This window comes from Plectrocnemia conspersa, unplaced genomic scaffold (genome assembly GCF_051122295.1).
Source record: "Plectrocnemia conspersa isolate PC_06_02 unplaced genomic scaffold, ASM5112229v1 ptg000004l, whole genome shotgun sequence".
In the NCBI taxonomy this organism is placed as follows: Eukaryota; Metazoa; Arthropoda; class Insecta; order Trichoptera; family Polycentropodidae; genus Plectrocnemia; species Plectrocnemia conspersa.
The window spans coordinates 3976336-3995445 of record NW_028277168.1 but is presented as its reverse complement, the minus strand read 5'-3'; the positions used below and the strand labels follow the sequence as shown (position 1 = coordinate 3995445).

At 26.8% G+C, this 19110-nt stretch overlaps 1 protein-coding gene across 3 annotated transcripts in view; it reads right to left on the bottom strand.

Annotated features, from left to right (window-relative positions):
• The window catches only part of LOC148235688 (zinc finger protein basonuclin-2-like), a 208404-nt gene that overhangs the window by 18712 nt on the left and 170582 nt on the right, over positions 1 to 19110 (bottom strand). Inside the window, exon 1 of one of the 3 annotated variants that reach the window (XM_088184743.1) lies at positions 12533 to 12728. The exons of the other annotated variants lie outside the window; for them this stretch is intronic. Coding sequence (XP_088040869.1) covers positions 12533 to 12565 — 33 coding nt within the window. The 5' untranslated portion in view covers positions 12566 to 12728. Of the gene's footprint in view, positions 1 to 12532; positions 12729 to 19110 lie in introns of those variants that run through there. 3 annotated transcript variants of the gene reach the window in all.

Sequence of the window (19110 nt, the reverse complement as noted above, 5' to 3'; positions counted from 1 at the left end):
GCATATATTTGAGCAATTTATCCATTATTGTTGATTGACAATTATAATTTATTAAAAGCTCACAGTATAAATACAAGCTAGGTATTTAAATCAAATATTATTAAATATATTTTAATGCTCATTAAAATTCAATTTTAAAAGCTTCTTTAAATATTGAATGATCCAAAGTTATCTAAAAATAATAATGACAGATTTACAATTAGTATGTAATTTTAATGTCTTGTATTTTTGATACAAAATATTGGTAATTTCCAATAAAGCTTTAAATGTGTTGGGTTTTATTATTAAAAACTCAATAACCTGATTTAAATAAATTTTATTTTATTAAAAAAAATTAGGATCTATCGTAACCCTAACCTATAACTTTCCGAGTATAATTTTTATAATTTACAATGGTTTAATTTTTTTTCATAAACTTAAATATAGTTTTAGAATACATATTAAAAATATTTAATATATGGACTTATTCAAGTGTTTAATAATACATTTCTTAATAATTTGCGAGACTTATTTAATCATTAATTAGAATATAAATATGGTTTCGAAAATGAATATGGCAATAACGACGTTAATAGATTTATTTTCACTTACTATTTAATTTTATTTTGTTGATTAGATAAACCATGACCAGTTAAATATATAACTAGATTATAACTTTTTGTATAAACTTTTTGCATATACATAAACCTATTATCATATCTATTTCGTAATTATTTAAGTCGCACTCAAATTCGTTCGCCATTTAAATAGATAATGTACTTTTTTCGATTTAACGTCGTCCGGGCGGGTTTCCGACATAAAAAAATAATTGCGGTCAAATCCAAAGCCGCAGAGTGGGACTTGACAGTATATTCGTCTCGAAAAAGGTTTAATGAAAGCGAAAATAAAATTGTGTAGAAGAAGATAATGAAAAAGGAAAGATGTAAAGTAAACGCCGAGCGCGACGGTGTGGCTCATTCACAATAATTACATAATGGCAATGTTTTGAGACAAGAGCGATGTAAATTTAATATAATAATGCCAGCGTATTATAATTTAACATAATGCCGGGGGATAATATAATAGTCGTGATGATGACCACGGTGTGCTCTTCGACCAATTTCGGAGATCATCCTGACATATAGGTACTTTAGCCGTTTGATTGCGTTCGCTCGCCGACCGGTTAATTGTTTTCGGCGCGGCTTTTTTCACGTGCGGTTAAAGTTAACGTTCTGTACGAGGGTCGTGATATCTTGAATGAAACAAGACTAAGCTTCTTTAATTATGTGAAGTTGAGTATAAGATCAAATGGAAATTCAGATGTAAACAAGGTAATAACAACAAATATTTTTATTAAACTTTTAATTGAAACAGTCTTAAGCAAGTTTTGCGAGTTTGTCTTTATCACTTATATAGTCGCAAAATGTTGTTTTTATGTGTACTATTTATTTATGGTTACAGGAAATAAATGTAGGGGTGCATATCTGATAAATACGGCATTAAAACGGTGGGGTTTTTGGTAAAAAAAATTATACTTCTAATAATACTGCAGAATATAATTAACATATGGTAAACATTTTGATTTGAGGTCTATTACAATCAATAATTGGAAACAAAGAACTTTAAATGAGGAATAAAAACAATGACTAATTTTTATAAAACAGTAATAAAATTTAAAATTAATCTCTCATTCTTTTTAATTTAAGATCATAATTGTATATTAAAAATTTGTTCATAAATTAAGATTACCATTTTTAGAAATACATATAAATTTAAAATTCGTTAAATAAATAAAAAGTTAAAATACAATGTCACAATTTGGTTTATAAATATAAAGCTTTTTTTTTGTATGCTTATTTTTTTAACTCAAAATTATAATGTTAAGTTAAGCCGATATTTTATGTTATATTTTTTAATAAAATTTAGATACAGCTTTTATTACAATAAACTAACAATATTATTTTTTGTTATATTTTGTAACAGCATCATAATTTAATCAAATAAATATATGTTTGCCATCTTAAAAAACTAGACTTATGATGTTGAGAAATTTATTTTTATTTAAATTTATGGTAATAAATTTAATTATTTCTATATACGTATATCCAAAAGGTCAAAATAATCATCCAAATCATTAAAAGCTTAGCTAATTGTTTAATCAAATTTAGTAATAATTAAATTAAGCAAAATTTTATTTATTCACACCACACTTAAAGAAAAATGCATTTTAATTAACACATTCGCGAGTTATTACCATAACAAACATTCTCGAGAGTTATGACCCTTTAATTCATTTCCATTATGCAAACGCGACAGGCGTGAAGAATTTTACATTTTTTTATAGTGCAATATAAAGTCGTTTATCACCATTTTTCTTTGCAATATCGCGTAGAATATATATGTGATTAATATCCAATTAAAATACATTGCATCGATTTGTACTTGCAATTATTGCGAATCATTACTAACGGATTTCCTATTGAATTGTTCTTGCAGGTAAAATGCTTACACACACTGTTTATTTTTTTATAACATAGATGCAATTTATATGGAGAACCTTTAGAGGCACTTTATATAATGTGTGTAAAAGCTTCATCCGCATATCTAACGATAATATTTAACTATCACATGTAAGATTAAGCTTCAGTTAATGACATTAACTTATTCTTTTTTAATATACTAAAATCAAAAAATCCTATACCTACTATTCTCTAGGTCAAGGACGTATTACGGTTTATAAATATCCGATATAAATTTAACTCCTACGAATAGTGCGAAATCACGTAAACATCGTGGCTCAAAATTTATATCTTACATATACATGAACGCTTGTTATGCATGAATGAATAGCCGTATAATATTTTAATTACATCGCTGGTTTAACACAATTTATGTACGTACGTGCACGTATCGATTAAAACAATAAGTTCGTGTGGTCGGCACATAATATTACCATATAAATATGGTTATGCAAGGAGCGGAAGGTGCGGATAGACCGGAAGAATCTATTATTAGGGTCGGAAGCTCTATGACCTTGAGGTAAAAAATTAAGGTCAGATATAGGCAAACCGGTTGTGTGGCAAAAAAATATCCTAGATACATTATGGGTCAGGATTGTGTGAAGCATGCAAATATTTTCATGGTTTGGACTAGTTATTTTTTTATAATGTTAGCGTTATGGTATTTTTTTATACGGTTGTATATTGATTTATATTACATTATGTTAGAATATGATTGTGCTGACCTCTCGACGAACAGCGTTCAAGGGTCAATGCAAGTATTCACATTGTGCCAACACGAGACTATTGTATTGCGCAATTTTAATTTGTAAAAATTGGATAGTATTGTTGTTTTTTATTGAAGGCGTGGTTATTTTTTTTTATGATATCTGAGAACTAGGAAATGTTTTCATAAAATATGTATTGGCATTTTAAAATGTTTTCCTATATATATATATATATATATATAATACACATGTGCAATAAAATAGTTCATAAAAGTAACACAAAAAATATTTATCTACAATATAATATTATATTAGAATATCAAAGTGAAATGATTCTGTGCTTATTTTTAAATTAAAATATATTTTAGATAATAAAATAAATTGAAAAATAATTCAGTAATTTAAAAAAAAATAATCAATAATATTAATATTATAAGGTCCAATAATAAGTTATGGAAAAAGTTCAAGTGTAATAGAGCAAAATTGTAAAAGCAATACATATATTCAAAACCCTTAAAAAATTATAAATAATCGGTTACTAGTTCTACTGTAAATTTATTAAAAATATATTTTTACCTCGTTTTCTAAATATACACATGATCAAGATTTTTCCGATTTATTTTTTATTATTTTTTATAATTTTTCATTCTTTTAGATACAAATTTATTAAATCCATTACATAATAAAAATGCATTATATATTATTAAAAAATATTTAAAAAAAAGCAATTTAATTATTAAACTTTTTTTTTTTAACAATTAATAAATTATGTATAGTAACGCTATGTTTACATTATTACAGTAAATTTGTAATACTAGTAAAAATACATTTTCATTAGCATTTCAGTGAAATCATATCGGAACACATTTTCACCTGTAGAAATATATTTCTACTAGTGAAAATATACGTTTAACTGACTAGTAAAATTTTATGTTGCTCTAAACTGTCATTTGAAAGACGTGAAATTTATAAAAATAAAATCGGTTGAACTGATAATTATAAACGCCATTTGTTAAACCCTATACGCCATCAGCGAACTTTGTTAAAAAAATAGGTAAAAATAGACGTCACATTAGATGTGTCTAAAAGGGCCAAAATGTTCCGGATCATTCAAGCCGTGAATAAATACAGTTTCACTAGTCAAATTATAAATAAATACACTTTAACTAGTTAGTGAAATTATATTTACACTAGTAAAAATATAGTATTAATATTTTTTTAAATATATAAATTATTAATGACAAATGTGTTAAACATTACTATAAAAATATAGCGAAAATTATAAAGTACTTGGTTGAAATAATAGTTATTCATTTTTTATATGCTGTGTATTTTTTATATAATGTGAAATGTTACTAAAATTAATATTTAATTAAGATGTTTTATGGTTATAAATATACTTTGTTATATTAATGTTAAATGTTTCAAGATAAATTTCCATAATTAATTTTTTTTTCATTTTTTCATTTAAGCTAACTACCAAATTTAATTTATAAGCATATATTAAAAATCATACAAATATAATATATAATAAATAAATAGTTAGATTGTTTTTTACTGTTAATATAATATAGATTATTTTTGTAAATAATACCATAAGATTTTTACGTAATAAATATATTTTTTATTTCCTTTAATTTTTAAATAAAAACACATATTTTAAGCAATATTATCGAGTTTTGATTAAAAAATATTTTAATGTCGAAAAAAACATTTTTATAATATATTATTAAAGTATTTTTAATACATAATTATTATTTTTAATTTCCAAAGATTTTTTCTCTTAAATTACAAAATAACAATCACTATTTTTAATGAATAAATCTAAATAAAAATACTAAATATATAGGAATAAATAAATAGACATATTATTTTTCCACCTTATATTTTTAAATAAATATATCTGTGATTTTCAATATTTTTAAAGTACATCCTAAATTAAAAATAAATAAGTATAAATTTATTATTCTCGTGATTTTGATTGTTTTCTTAAAAATGTTATACCCTTTTCTAAGCATTTTTCATAAGCATCATTATTAACTTTTCAATAACTTTTAATAATATTTAAATTCTATTCTACGTGATTTTTTTTAATAAAACTTTAATACAATACTTATTATCAACCATTTTATCTTGATTTTACAAGATATTTTCAAAACCTAATTATTATTTTTTTTTTAATTTTGGTTAAAAATTTTTTACTTAATAAAACTATTTACTATTTCAAAGATTTTTTCCAATATTATAAGATCAGTATTTTTTATTTTTTTTATTATATTTATCAAATAATGAAAACCTCTTGTAAAATTGTCTATATTGAATTATTAGGTAGGTATATAATTAGCATATAAGAAATTAATAGACATTTAAAAATATATAAGAATATGTAAAATAAAAAATAAATACATCAAAAATATTTTTCTTATTCTTATAATTTAAATAGAAAAATGTTATTATTGAATTTTGATTAGGTACTACAAATAACTGAAGAAATCTGCTGAAAAACTACTATTTATCCAAGACCTAAACCATTTAAAAAAAGATTATGTTTAATTTTATTATGTTTTATTTAATTAAATTAAATACGGGTACATATTCTATGTATGTATTTTTAATTAAAACCATAACCAATTAAATAACGTTTGATAAATTTTACCTAAAACGTAATGGCCTCAATTTTAAACGCGCCACATTTTCGCCATTATATACTATATAACACTATTAACATCCAATCATTTGCCAATCACGAATTGATTATCGATTAGAGCCTCATAAACATTTCACTAGCTGGACATTGTGTCGAGATCGAGCCTTTAGACTGGAGACTGGTCAAAGATCGTCTTCTTAAAAATTTCGAAACGTCGGCGCCGCCGCCGTCAAATCGATCGTATATCATTCGAGCAAAGAACAAAAAAATAAAAATAACACAACGCAGACCCCCAAAAACCCACTTTATTATCGGCCATATAAACACACGCACACACACATGCGCACATATAAATAATTACGATCGTCGCAATTAAATGCCGACATCGGGAGTAATTCGGAAAGCACACGTTTAATTCACGTTTCGCGTGTTTTATTATATTATAATACAGCCGTCGGCTAGTTTTGGTATTTTCGCTTTCCTACACACACGTTTGACATTTGATTTACATTTTTTGTTTTATTATACACACTACGTGTATAGTGGAGGAGAATCTTGTGTATGAATACCGTGCCATCGTTGCCACAAAACCAGTATTTTTATTGCGCTTGATTTTTTGAACGCTTTTACAACACTTTTTGTCGGTAACTGTTAGTACTGCGTAATGTCGTAAAGCGAATGAAAGTAAGGTATTCGTAATGACAGTATAGCTGTGGGTGATGATTGCGGTTTTGTTGTTTAGTTGAATAGTAGATAAGTGTTTCAACGAATGACAAAAATAGATAATATTGACTAATATTATTCAATTTAATTCTGAACCTGGTTCATTTTTAACTTGTGTGCCTATTTCTAAAATAAAATAGTTAACTTCGGACATTTATATACACAATGAATTATAATGCTTAGTAAAATTAGTATGAAATAGCAAGAAAATAAAGATCATTGTCAATCTTTGCTTATTTACTCTTTTAAATTTTGATCAATTAATGAGATTAATATCGATTAAATCAATATATTTTTTTAGGAAAAAACATTTTTTTGTATAAGCATCATGTGGCGCATTTAAAAGTAGCCCTATAGCGAAAATAGATGCATCTTAAAAAATAATATTAAACCCATAGATTATTTGCTTAGTTTTAAATAATTAAAAAAAAATATAAAATGAAATAACTATCTATACAATTAAATAAATACAAACAACTAAAGTGCAAATTTTGTTGTTGTATCAAATTTTAAAGTATCGTTTATATAACAAAATAAATCTACATATGCTTAAAACTATTGGTATGCATGTAAGTGTGTTATTAATTTTTTTTAAGTATTAGTTAAATAAAAAAAGTTATAGATATATAAAATTGAAATATAGTGTTAATTTTAAAAAAGCCATAAATAAAACTTTTTTATAAGCTGCATAAATAGATTTGATTTATAATGTATATAACTATTTTTTTATAATTATTGTTTGCTTTGCAGTTTTGAATACATATTATATACAAACTATTAAAAGAGTTTAGTTATCTACTATTCATTTTAACTACAAAAGTATAATACTAATTTAATTGAAAAAACCATTGTATTGTAAATTAAAGAAATAATTAGTATATTATATCTAAAAAAACTGTACAAAATTGATTAGAACAATTTTTACGAAGAATATATTACTTTATTATATTTATTTAATAATATACAAGGTTTGATGGTTTGTTATTATTTATATTAAGAAACTTATTTTACTAGTATTACAAAGTAAACGCAAAATTAAGATACTTTTTTTTTAAAAAAGCTCAGTAATTTATTAGACTAATACAATTAACAACTCATGAAAAAAATATAAATTATGCTAAAAAGTGTTATTAAGTAAGTGCTTATATGATTTAACATTATATCTATTAAGAAAAGCAATAAGAACAATACCAAGAACAACTCATAAAAATAAAAGTTAATAAGTGTATCAATGTTATTGTAATTAATATTTAATATCCCAATAATAAATTATGTAAAAAAGCCAAAACATTTTATTGTAAAGTAAATGAAAAATTACAATACGTTTATAAAAAAGCTTAGTAATTTATTAGAACAATACAAAAAATAGCTTAACGAATAATTTAACGAACAGTTCATGACACTTAAAGATTTATATATATTGTATAATAAGATAAGAAGTGTATGTAAATTAGTTCGATTATTATTTTACTATATAATATTAAATAATTCTAGAATTTATAAATATAATTAGTTATAGAAGCTTAAAATTATCATTACGTCTTCAAACAACATAATTATAATCAAATGAAAAAATCACATCAATAATCAAAAATATTTGTATGTAAACAAAGATTTCATCAGTGTTTTAATCACCGTTTTAACAAATTCATCGCGATCATTATTTAAGTCTAAAATCTCGAAGTTTATACACAAACACCGTAATAATTTGACACATTATAAGAATGATCGCCGAATTATAAACGAATAACCAGGTGTTGATAATTGATTAGCGCGCAGGTGAAACTGAACGACCGCAAACTCGTATACGAACATAACCATTTACATGTCACACAATTCATGCATAAGTGTTACTTAAATTTTTTGGTAATGGTCGACGCATAATTATTACGCTTATTAAGGCAATGTCAACACGAATAAATTCATTTGATCGTTATAGAAATATTGTAGAAAAACTTTTATATGCCAAATATAGATATGTGTACTTTTAGGGGAGAAAAGGTATATATTTTCTTTGGAAATTGCTGGTCAAAACTCTTGACTGCTTTATATACTGAGCACGAGCTAGAAAGCAAACTATAGATGAGCATTTTTCTGAAGGGTTGTGATAAGAATATGTAATACAGAATTCACACAGTTGTACTGCTTTTATTATTGAATCATTTTTTTATTATTATAATATATGTATATATATATATATATAAAATGCTCATCAAAAGCATTGTTAAGCATTAGGAATCTGTCAATACACTAAGGCCTCAGAAAAATAATTACAAAGGTAACATAATAAATTAAAATTGCAAGTTTAGATCATTAATTTTTCTTCCCAATCCGCGTAGAAAACAAACAAGAAATCAATTTTTGTATATAATAAATATATTTTCTAGTACGATTATTGTTATGTAACCATTATAAAGAACTACTTTATTTTGGTGACAGTTGATAATAAAACAAATTACATATATTTTACACTAAAGATCTACAGTTAAGTTATTCTTGAACAATTTATCATGGCAACAATTTAAATTGTCAGGTGCTTTTAAAAGAAACAGTTTGTATTAACAGTTAATGCTTATTAATGCCCTGTAACTTTACGACAAACGATCAGTATAACTATAATAGTATTCAAAAAGCCATATGTGTTTTTGTATAAAAATATGCTACATAAGATTTTTACGGGTCTATTTAATTTTATAGTTTTCCATTAAAATATTACCATTTAATCAAAATTTAACTAACCTTTTATTAAAGATACTTACTAATATCAAACGTAATAACATTTCAGGAAGATGTTAACATTTACACGATACTTGTCGTCATTGATGATAAAACGACAGCTAAACATCAACTTATCAAAATTACTTTTGATGATTTTTTTTCTTATTTTAAAGTATTGATCTAATATTCTACTTTAACATTTGCAAACTTTATGAAGCTTTAATGCAAAAATAAAAGCACTGTTTCATTTATTATCTATTTTCTGGGATCAAAAATTGATAAAAAAAATCAAAATAATTGTAAACAGTGAAGTACATGACACTTATATTTTCGAGCTTAGCGTTTTGTGAAAAAAGTTAGTGTTATAATTGCTTTGTCGCTAATTTTTTAAACAAATTTAAGTAATCTTTTATATATTCTTCAATAACTAGTGATAGAAGAAAGTGCATATTATTAACTAATTTATTTTTAAATTAGAATAGTAAAAAATATACTTAAGAGCTATCTGTAGTGTTTCAATATTTGTCGAAACACACATATTCTAAACAATTTCTAGCGATTTATAAAATTTATTATGTAATCATAAGGTCAATTCTTTGATTTTTTATGTAGCGAAAATTTTTATACATTGGTCCAGGAATTACAGTATTATTTATAACATAAACAATAAATTTATAACATAAAACTTTTATTTGAGTATATATTTATATATTATAATTGACATGAAAAAGTTAATCTTAATTTATCATATATAACAATAAAAAATATTAAAAAATAGTGAAATATATTTCAAAGCTTAGCATCTTTCCAAAAATAGTTTTAGTGTTAAAATTGTCTGTTCCTAAACTATTATAGAATGTAGACGCATTTGAGTAATCTTTCATATATGTGATAGATAAAATAAAGTGCGATTTTTTATTTGTTTAGTTTACGAATTAGAATTTCGGATAAAATACTGAAAAGCCATCTCTCTTACTTCAACATTTGCTGAAACACACATATTTCAATGTATTTCTACCTATTTCTAAAGCTTCTAATACATAAGGATTTAAAAACATTGATTCATGAATTACGCTATTATTTATAATATTAACCAGAAGGAAATAAAATCTATATATATAATACATTAGTCAGCTTTTATTTACATATATAATTTGTACCTAATATATAAAATGTAATCCTAATTTAATTCGGGTATATAGTCCGGGACAAACAAGAAGGTGAAATATACATTGTAACTAACATATTCAATTTAGTAATATAAGTTCTAACACAGTTATTTTATTATATAAAAGCAAATAGAGAAATATATTATATAGATCATCATCTTTGCTGAAACAGTTTATGTTAAAATTGATTAGTCGCTAAACTTTATTAGAATGTAGACTAATTTTAATATTTTTATATATGTTTTGATAAGTAATAATAGAAAAGGTGCGATATTTTTGCGATTGCCGAAACACACATACTTATTTTTAAAGCTTTTAGTGTAATCGTAGATCAATGCTTTATTTATTTTATATTTTTTTGTTGTAAGGATTTGTATATATTGGTCTATAAATTACAATAATATTTAGAACATAAACCATAAGAAAATAAAACCTTATGTCAGATTTTATTTGGGTACATATATTATGATTACATATAAAGCTATTCAATTCGGTTATATTTTTACTGAAAATATTTGTTTTTTATTGTATACAATATAACAATAAAAAATTGATAACAAATAGTGAAATATATTTTCTAGCTTTGCTACTTGTATTCAACAGTTTTAGTGCTATAATACAGTTGTCGCTAAACTTTGATAAAATGTAGAGTAGATGCATTTAAGTAACATTAAAAATATGCTTTCTTAAGTAATGATGCGTATTATTAACTTATTAAATCTTAAACTTAAAAGCCATCTTAATTAAATTTAACATTTGCCGAAAAACACTTATTTTAACTAATTTATAATTAACAATCAAAAGATCAGTGCCTCGTTTATTTTTTTAATTATTTTTTTGTAGCGTGGATTTGTATACATTGATCTATGAATTACACTATTATTTATAACACAAACCAAACACAAACATTTTTCAGCATTTATTTGGATATATAAATTATAATTAATAAATCATAATTACATATAACTCTAATTTAATTCAGCTATATATGTACGCAAAATAGTTATTTTATTTTATATATAGCAAATAGTGAAATATATTTTCTTGCTGATTGATTGTCTCTAAGCATTGATAGAATGTAGACGCATTTGAGTAATATTTTGTATATGCCTAAATAATTAGTGATAAGATATAGCGCGTATTATTCACATATTTAATTTTATAATTAAAATTTAGAATGATGGCTTACGAGTCATCATTGCGGTTAACATTTGCTGAGACACACATATTTGAACTAATTTCTAGTTATTTCTTAAACTAATTCAATCATAAGATCAATGCTTCATTTATGTTTGATTTTTAGCGAAGCTAGAATACATTGATCCATGAATTACACTATTATTTATAACATAAACCATAAGGAAATAAAATTTTGTACATTTGTCAGCTTTTATTTGGGTATATGGAAATATGATTACATATTTTAATAATATTTGTACTTAAAATATGTGTTTTATTGTATATGTATAAAATAATAAAAAATTGATAGAAGATAGTGAAATCTATTTTTTAGCTTTGGTTTTTGTTTTCAACAGTTTAAGCTTTGACAGAATGTAGATGCATTTGAGTAACCTTTAATAATATGCTTCGATAAGTAGCGATAAGTAGAGAATAAAGTGCGAGTTATTTACATAAGAATGCAATCATAAGATCATGATCTATTAATTGTAACATTTATTTTTTTAAGTAGTGAAGTTTTTGTATGCACAGTTAAATTAATTAAATTTATAATTGTCATAAAATTTAAGAAATATATTTAGAGAATAGATTTTAATGAAATATATTTATCGAATATCTACTTGTTTTTCATCATAATATTTTGCTTGGTAGGTATTGTTTTTAATTAAGGCAAAATGTGTGATATATGAGTTTCTTGATACATTTTAATTAGTAAACATAATACCTATCAACAGAAATAATAATATTAAGCGTACAACGTACACGTGAACCGGTCTTAGATCAATATACGCTAATTAATTTTAGGGTTGGAAAATACTCCTGTTTTCGCGAAAATTTTGCGCAAATTAACGCTAATTGCGCGCGACATTAACATATATAATTTATACGCACATTTTCGATCTTGTCAGCATTCGTTGATACCATCACATCGGACGTCCATCACTTTTTTAATAAATTTCAATCACTCGAGTCACTTTTTTATCACTATCAGTGACCAACCATTGGTCGCAGTGCGGCACTGACCTGTGTCATGTGTGTGATATGCGCGCGAGACGCGAGCGGCGCCTTTTGCGCTCGGGCCGCGACTGAGGCCGCGCCGGCGCCGCCCCTCCTCCGACGCCGCCCCACATTCGCACACTCGTTGCACACAACGCTCGCGAATCGACAAAAATTGCAAAAGTCCGAGAAAGAACCGTAAAAATCAGTCAAAACAAACAAAATGCGTGGTCAAAGTCGTTTTGGTGACATTTACGCAACCGCCATTTTGAGCTTTTAAAATATCGATTCGAATAAATGGATCAGGGAATGGGGGTGGGGTTTCGTGATTATTATTATTATTAGGTCTAAGCAGCGCGACATCGTCCGTTGTGAGAAAAGAGAGACGGAAGCTGCGTGACAATCGCCGCGCCGGCGGGAGGGTCACAGCATATCGCCGTCAGAGCGAGACGGGCATATGCGCGATCGATACGTTAGAGAGAGATGGGCGGAGTCGTCGCGGCAGCAGAGCGAGACGGCGAGTGTCGCTTTGTCGCGGCGGTCGTAAAAACGACAAACGGAAAGAAGTGGTCGCCCGCGGAGAGGTGACACCGACGCAGATAGAAGTAGTGTCGACTCGCTCTCGGGAAATCCCGGGAAATGCTGGCGGAAGCTTCGCGCGCACGATAATAGATAGCGCTGCGATCGCGGCGCGCGCCATTGTGCGATGATGAGAAATTGTGTGATTGTTATTTAATCAGATGAATATTATTCTATGTTTTGTTTACTAATTTTATTATTATAACACAACAGATGAATTCAAGTTTAAATATATATTTTAAATAAGAAAATGCAAATGACCAAAATAAAATATAAAAAAATACAATTAAAATAGCATATCTGCAAATCAGTAAAAATATAAACATAAAAATAAAGATAGGAAGAAAAATGCATATATGTCATTTATTATGTAAATAAAAAGGTAAAAAGAACATAATTATTTAACAATAAATAATTAAAAAAAAAAATTTTATTTTTCATTACAAACTGACCGTCATGACTTGATATGTTTTCCCTATGCGTCATGATGGCCATTATACAAATAAATATATTTTTTTAAATATGGTGTCATCCCACATATATTTTTTCAGTTCTTCATTGCTATCGCAAAAAACATCCTTGGTTTTGAAAAGCTCGTGTAAGAATAAGGGACACGATCGCGACTCTCTTATTTCCGATAATGTTTGCGCTGATGTTTACATGGAGAGGGGAGGGAAGTAATCTAGTCAGCGATCGTGTTTTTATATTTTGTTTTCATTAAATGCATTTTTCTAGCGAAATTCAAGGGAACCCCCTCCCTTAAACGACATCTCTGTTTAAAATCATGGCAAAAGCAATAAAATTGTTCCAGTGCAGTAAAATCGATCGGTTATTTAGCATTCATATTTAGACTTTTTATAAAAATTTTACGACAATAAGTGAAAAGCAAATGAAGCATATCTAGACTGAAGTTTAAACAATAGAAGAGTGCTAAAAACAATAATGCCTTCTCAGAAGTCAAAAATCTACGTCAAAAGCAATAAAGTCGTGCCGTCGCCATCACTGGTAATGCTTGTTATCGAGCGTTCCTACTGCGATGGCATCAGTGAATTTTTGACTTATGAGAAGTAATAATTGTTTTTACGCTCTCATATTGAGCAAAATTATATTTGAATACACATTGACCAGAACTCTTAGATCAGAAATCCGTAATAATATCAGTAAAGAGAGCTATTATATTTTTAAAACATAGTGTAATATCAACGTGCAGACAAACTAATGAAAGTTTGAAAAATATAATTATTTTTAGAACTTTAATAAAGTCAAGTTGGGTTTAGAGATAAGTTGGTTTAGTTTGTATTTTGCACTTGATCTAATAAAAGTTCTAAAATTGTAATTATTTTAAGTACTTTCATAATGTTAGGTTTGGGTTTGAACAGCAATTAAGCGTTTCGCACTAGTGAAAATGTATTGGACTTAACTGTGAAAACACACATTCACTGTAACATTTATACATGAATGTAAATGTACATTCATACGTATGAAAAATATAAAATCATATAATTTTACTACACTTGCTAAAAAAATTAAAAGTATATATCTAAAAGTTAAAATTTATTTTGATATTATTTCACTGAAATAACATTTTTGGGATAGATTCAAGACTGTTTTCTTTTAGATTTTCTTTAAGGGTTAATTTGAGAATTACAATAATAATAATATTTCGATTTCATAAAAATTAATAGTATTTTATTTAATGACATACATTTTTCAGGCTAAATTCAAGGGACTTGTTAGAGGTCCAAATATTTATTTTTATGAAACTATGGTTTTATTTATGCGCATGTGGGTATAAATATATTTTTATTCTGAAATACTTTTAAAAAAAATTATACGAAGAAGCGTTTACATAGCTGTAGTTAGTGGCTATAGAATGACGTGGACGAAAACCGTCTTGTTGGTTTACTAGCTCTGGCCGACAATAATATAGGAAATATCCGTGAATAACTATATTTTATGAATGAATAACTATGTCATGCATTATCAGTTTTCAGTAAACCGGTTTTATTAGTAAATATAGCTAAATTCTAATAATGAATTTCTGGTATTTCTACAATTTTATTTTAAAAATATGATATTATGTGACAATGTTTGCAGCGCACTACACCAGATAATATTTTTTATGTATTTTAAATAAGGTTGAATATATAATACATTTATGATATTATCTATAAGCTCAAGTACCTAGCTCATTATTAGAAAAAAAATAATACAACTCGATTTTATCCATCCGTAAGATTAGGAAAATCTATGTAAACCTAATTTGTAATGAAAGATTGGAAATAAAATTATATAATACTCACTAATTCCGATATCCAAGATATGATATTAACTGAAAAACACTAAGATCTATATGGAATTCGAACCCAAGTCTTTCAGATCAATAATCAATTGTCAATTGTGCTGGTTAAATTAATATTCAATTTTTAATTAGTATGAATTAATTAAACAGAAATTTAGCTAACAAGTGTGGAATTAGAGATCTTTCTCTTTAACATGAGTGATCTGCACTAAAATAAAATCCAGTGTTTATCCAAGCTAATCTTGTTTTTTAAGAGCTCCCTCAAATTCTTAAAACAAAAACCATTAAAAGCATACATAAATAAAATGGCCACTAAACGATGACTTAATCTCGATAATATTACTCACTATTCTTTAGTTATTTTAAATCAGTATTTATTATATTCGGATTTGATAATGTTTCTTCAGGTTCTCCAAGAAGCATATTAATTAATTATTTTATGGCTTATTTCAATTCATTGCGCTCTTTAAGAGTTACCATTTATAATATGTAATGTATAGGTATTATATGCACGTGTTTTAATAAGATACAATAAAAAAATAATGTATTTTTTATATTAATTAGATAGGCCCTAAAATTTATTTCTCCTATAACAATGTACATTATGGATTTTTTCTCCAATTTAGCAACGCTACAGACCTGTGACGGATTCATAAAATAAATCAAGGTTGCTCAAGTTAACATCTATTATTCAAATTAATACCTACGAAGCTTTCCATTTTTGATTAAATTATGCATATAGATAGGTACATTTTATGCATATGCATAGATTAATAATTTTCGTTATGGCCCGTGAAAGCAAAATATGCATTTTGGGTACGGTTGCATAATCCGGACATAATGGAAGGGCTACGCACACACGACAAAGGGTAACTTTGGGGTTAATGAGGGTAAGATTTTCGTCAATTGGAAAGCTGTCTGGTTACATGGAATGAGGTTGGGGGTATGTATAAAAAAATAAAAAGTATTGCGGAAAAACAACATGTCCGTAATAAAAATATATGTAGCGTGAAATAATTATGGAAATCAGTACAATGTATAATACAACTGTACTACTGGTTTTAACACGTGGTTGTATGCAAAATGAATTTATGTTGTTCTTACAACGAAAATCGAGCATCACAAAGAATCATTGGGAATTTTTAACGTGAAAAGCGGTTATAATTATGCACATCTGTGCATTCGTGTTTTATGGACGACAGTTATTTTAAGACAATACGCAATTTGGAAGATGTTATTTAAAATCGTAAAAAATGAGAAAATCTCAATGCGATATTTCATTAACAATACAGTCACTATATATTTGAAATGTTTTAAAGACTGTAAGTTTTGTTAGTAATTATATTTTACATAAATCAAGTGTGTAAATAATTATTATTAAAACATCAGTTCTATTAGTCTTTATTTTATTTGTTTAGTACTATATATTTTTTACAATTCCTAGAAAAAGATATCTTTCTAAAAATAAATTCTTGTGATTCTATATAATTCATCAATTATTTTTAGATATTTTATTAATCACTAGGTAAAATATTTTATTTAGTACTTATTACAAACTTTGTATTCTTTTATAATATACAATATTTTTTTGTGTAAATAAAGAGTTTATCTACATATTTCTTTACAGTTGTAAATCGACTTCACACAATAAATCACACAAGAAAATATTACTGCCATACTTTTAGTGTATTTGCTATTTTTAAGCACTTAGATTCTATTTCAAAGTCTATCTACCACTCCATGATTATTTTAGAAATTAAAATAGTTATTTAATAATAAAAAAGAGCAGTGGTTTTATTAGAAAGTCACTCATAAATATTGTTTATAACAAGAGTCAAAAAATGTTAAATTGAGGAGCACCAGATTTGATATATAAAATAGGTACAAAAGTATAGTAAAAATGTTTCAAATATAATAATGGCACTATTGTGCTAACATCTGTTATGTAATATCAGAAGATTAAAATAATATTATTGCACTTATCTCTGAAACATTTTCTATACTTATAATATACTAATCTAATTTTATAAGCAAGCTACCATTTTAGTCACCCGATGAGGAACTATAAGCAAACACACGCCGATAGTTATTAATTATTATAACGCGTGCGTATATATTAACCGTATACGCTTTCCTTCCTTTCGATTACACCTGTTGAGTGCACGGGCAAATAATTACACGCGGCAATAAGCGCGACCGGGGCGCAGTCGTTCCGAACCAGTTGGCACGCGGGCGACAGGCTGGGAAAGCACGTAAAACCCTTATCTTTCACGTGGAACCGGTTGGCGACCTCTGAGGCGATTGTCAACGGGTCAACTCACCTGTTGGACACGTGCGAATGCAAATCGCGAGCGGTGGTGAAAGGGCTAAGATTTCGACGGAGATGAATCTTGAGTTATTTATTGCCTGAAGATTTATAATTGTATAAGGTTTATCAAAACCTGATCTATGAAGATAAATTCATGTCACAATTAAAAGTTAAAAAAGTTAGAGAAGGTTTAGAAAAAAATGATTTGAATCAATGTAGTTGATAATAACCAAGATAATCAAGGAAAATACGCTAAATAGTTTTATTTGATACAATATATAGCCGCCCAGGGCGATCCTTAAAATTGCCGCCCCCCGCATATATTTTTTGCAGGGTCATAAAATCAGCATTTCTTAAAATATTAAATTGGTTATTATTATTCGTGGATTTATATATATTTTAGTGCATTCAGGGTTAAGAACCACACTAAATGATCCCATCGCGAATATGCCGCCCCCAAGCAAGTGCCGCCCGGGCCCTCCCCCTCCTCCCCCCATAGCTACGCCACTAGAATTAAGTATTTGAATTTCAGTGTGAAATATAAAATATGATCGTTCAATACTTAGCGGAGAGAAAATATTATATAATTAAAATAAGGCGATAAGGGTGTTAGCTATGGCTATGTTTTAACTGTGAACTTGTGAGTAATAGAATCATATATTTTAATACTTTTATGATTATCATATATTTTTGGCTGCATAGATTCTTTGTTAATGTATCAGGCTTATAAGATACATCTTAACAAAACCGACAAGTAGTTTTAATGAAGTAATAAAGCGTCTGGTGCGTAATCCGACAGTTTCCTGTCTTCGCACGTGTCTCACACACACGGGTCATTAGTATTGATATAATGAGGTGTCCAACGCTAATGCCGAAGCTTTGAGAATCTGTGATAAATGCATATTATTGCTGTGCGCGTAATATAAATTGCTCTACAAGCAGATTACATTAATTGCGAAAGTCCCGAGATCAATTTTGTCGGTGCACGAGGCGCGGTTTTACTGTGTGCTCACCTAGGGCTCATTATGTTAAACATTGTATGTAATACGTATTAAACATTTATAAAAATTAACAAATTGCTGCAATTAGCATTAACTCTGCGAAGAGCGTGTTGTTATTTTTATGGATTACTGTTTGATATGCTAATGTTTAATAGTAATACGTAATATTTCGATTATGAATTCTTACCTGTTGGGTGAAGGCATGTATTATATACTTATATAGTATAGGTAGAAAGAAAGAAAGAAAAAACTAAAATGAAATATGTCTTATAATTACTTGTGG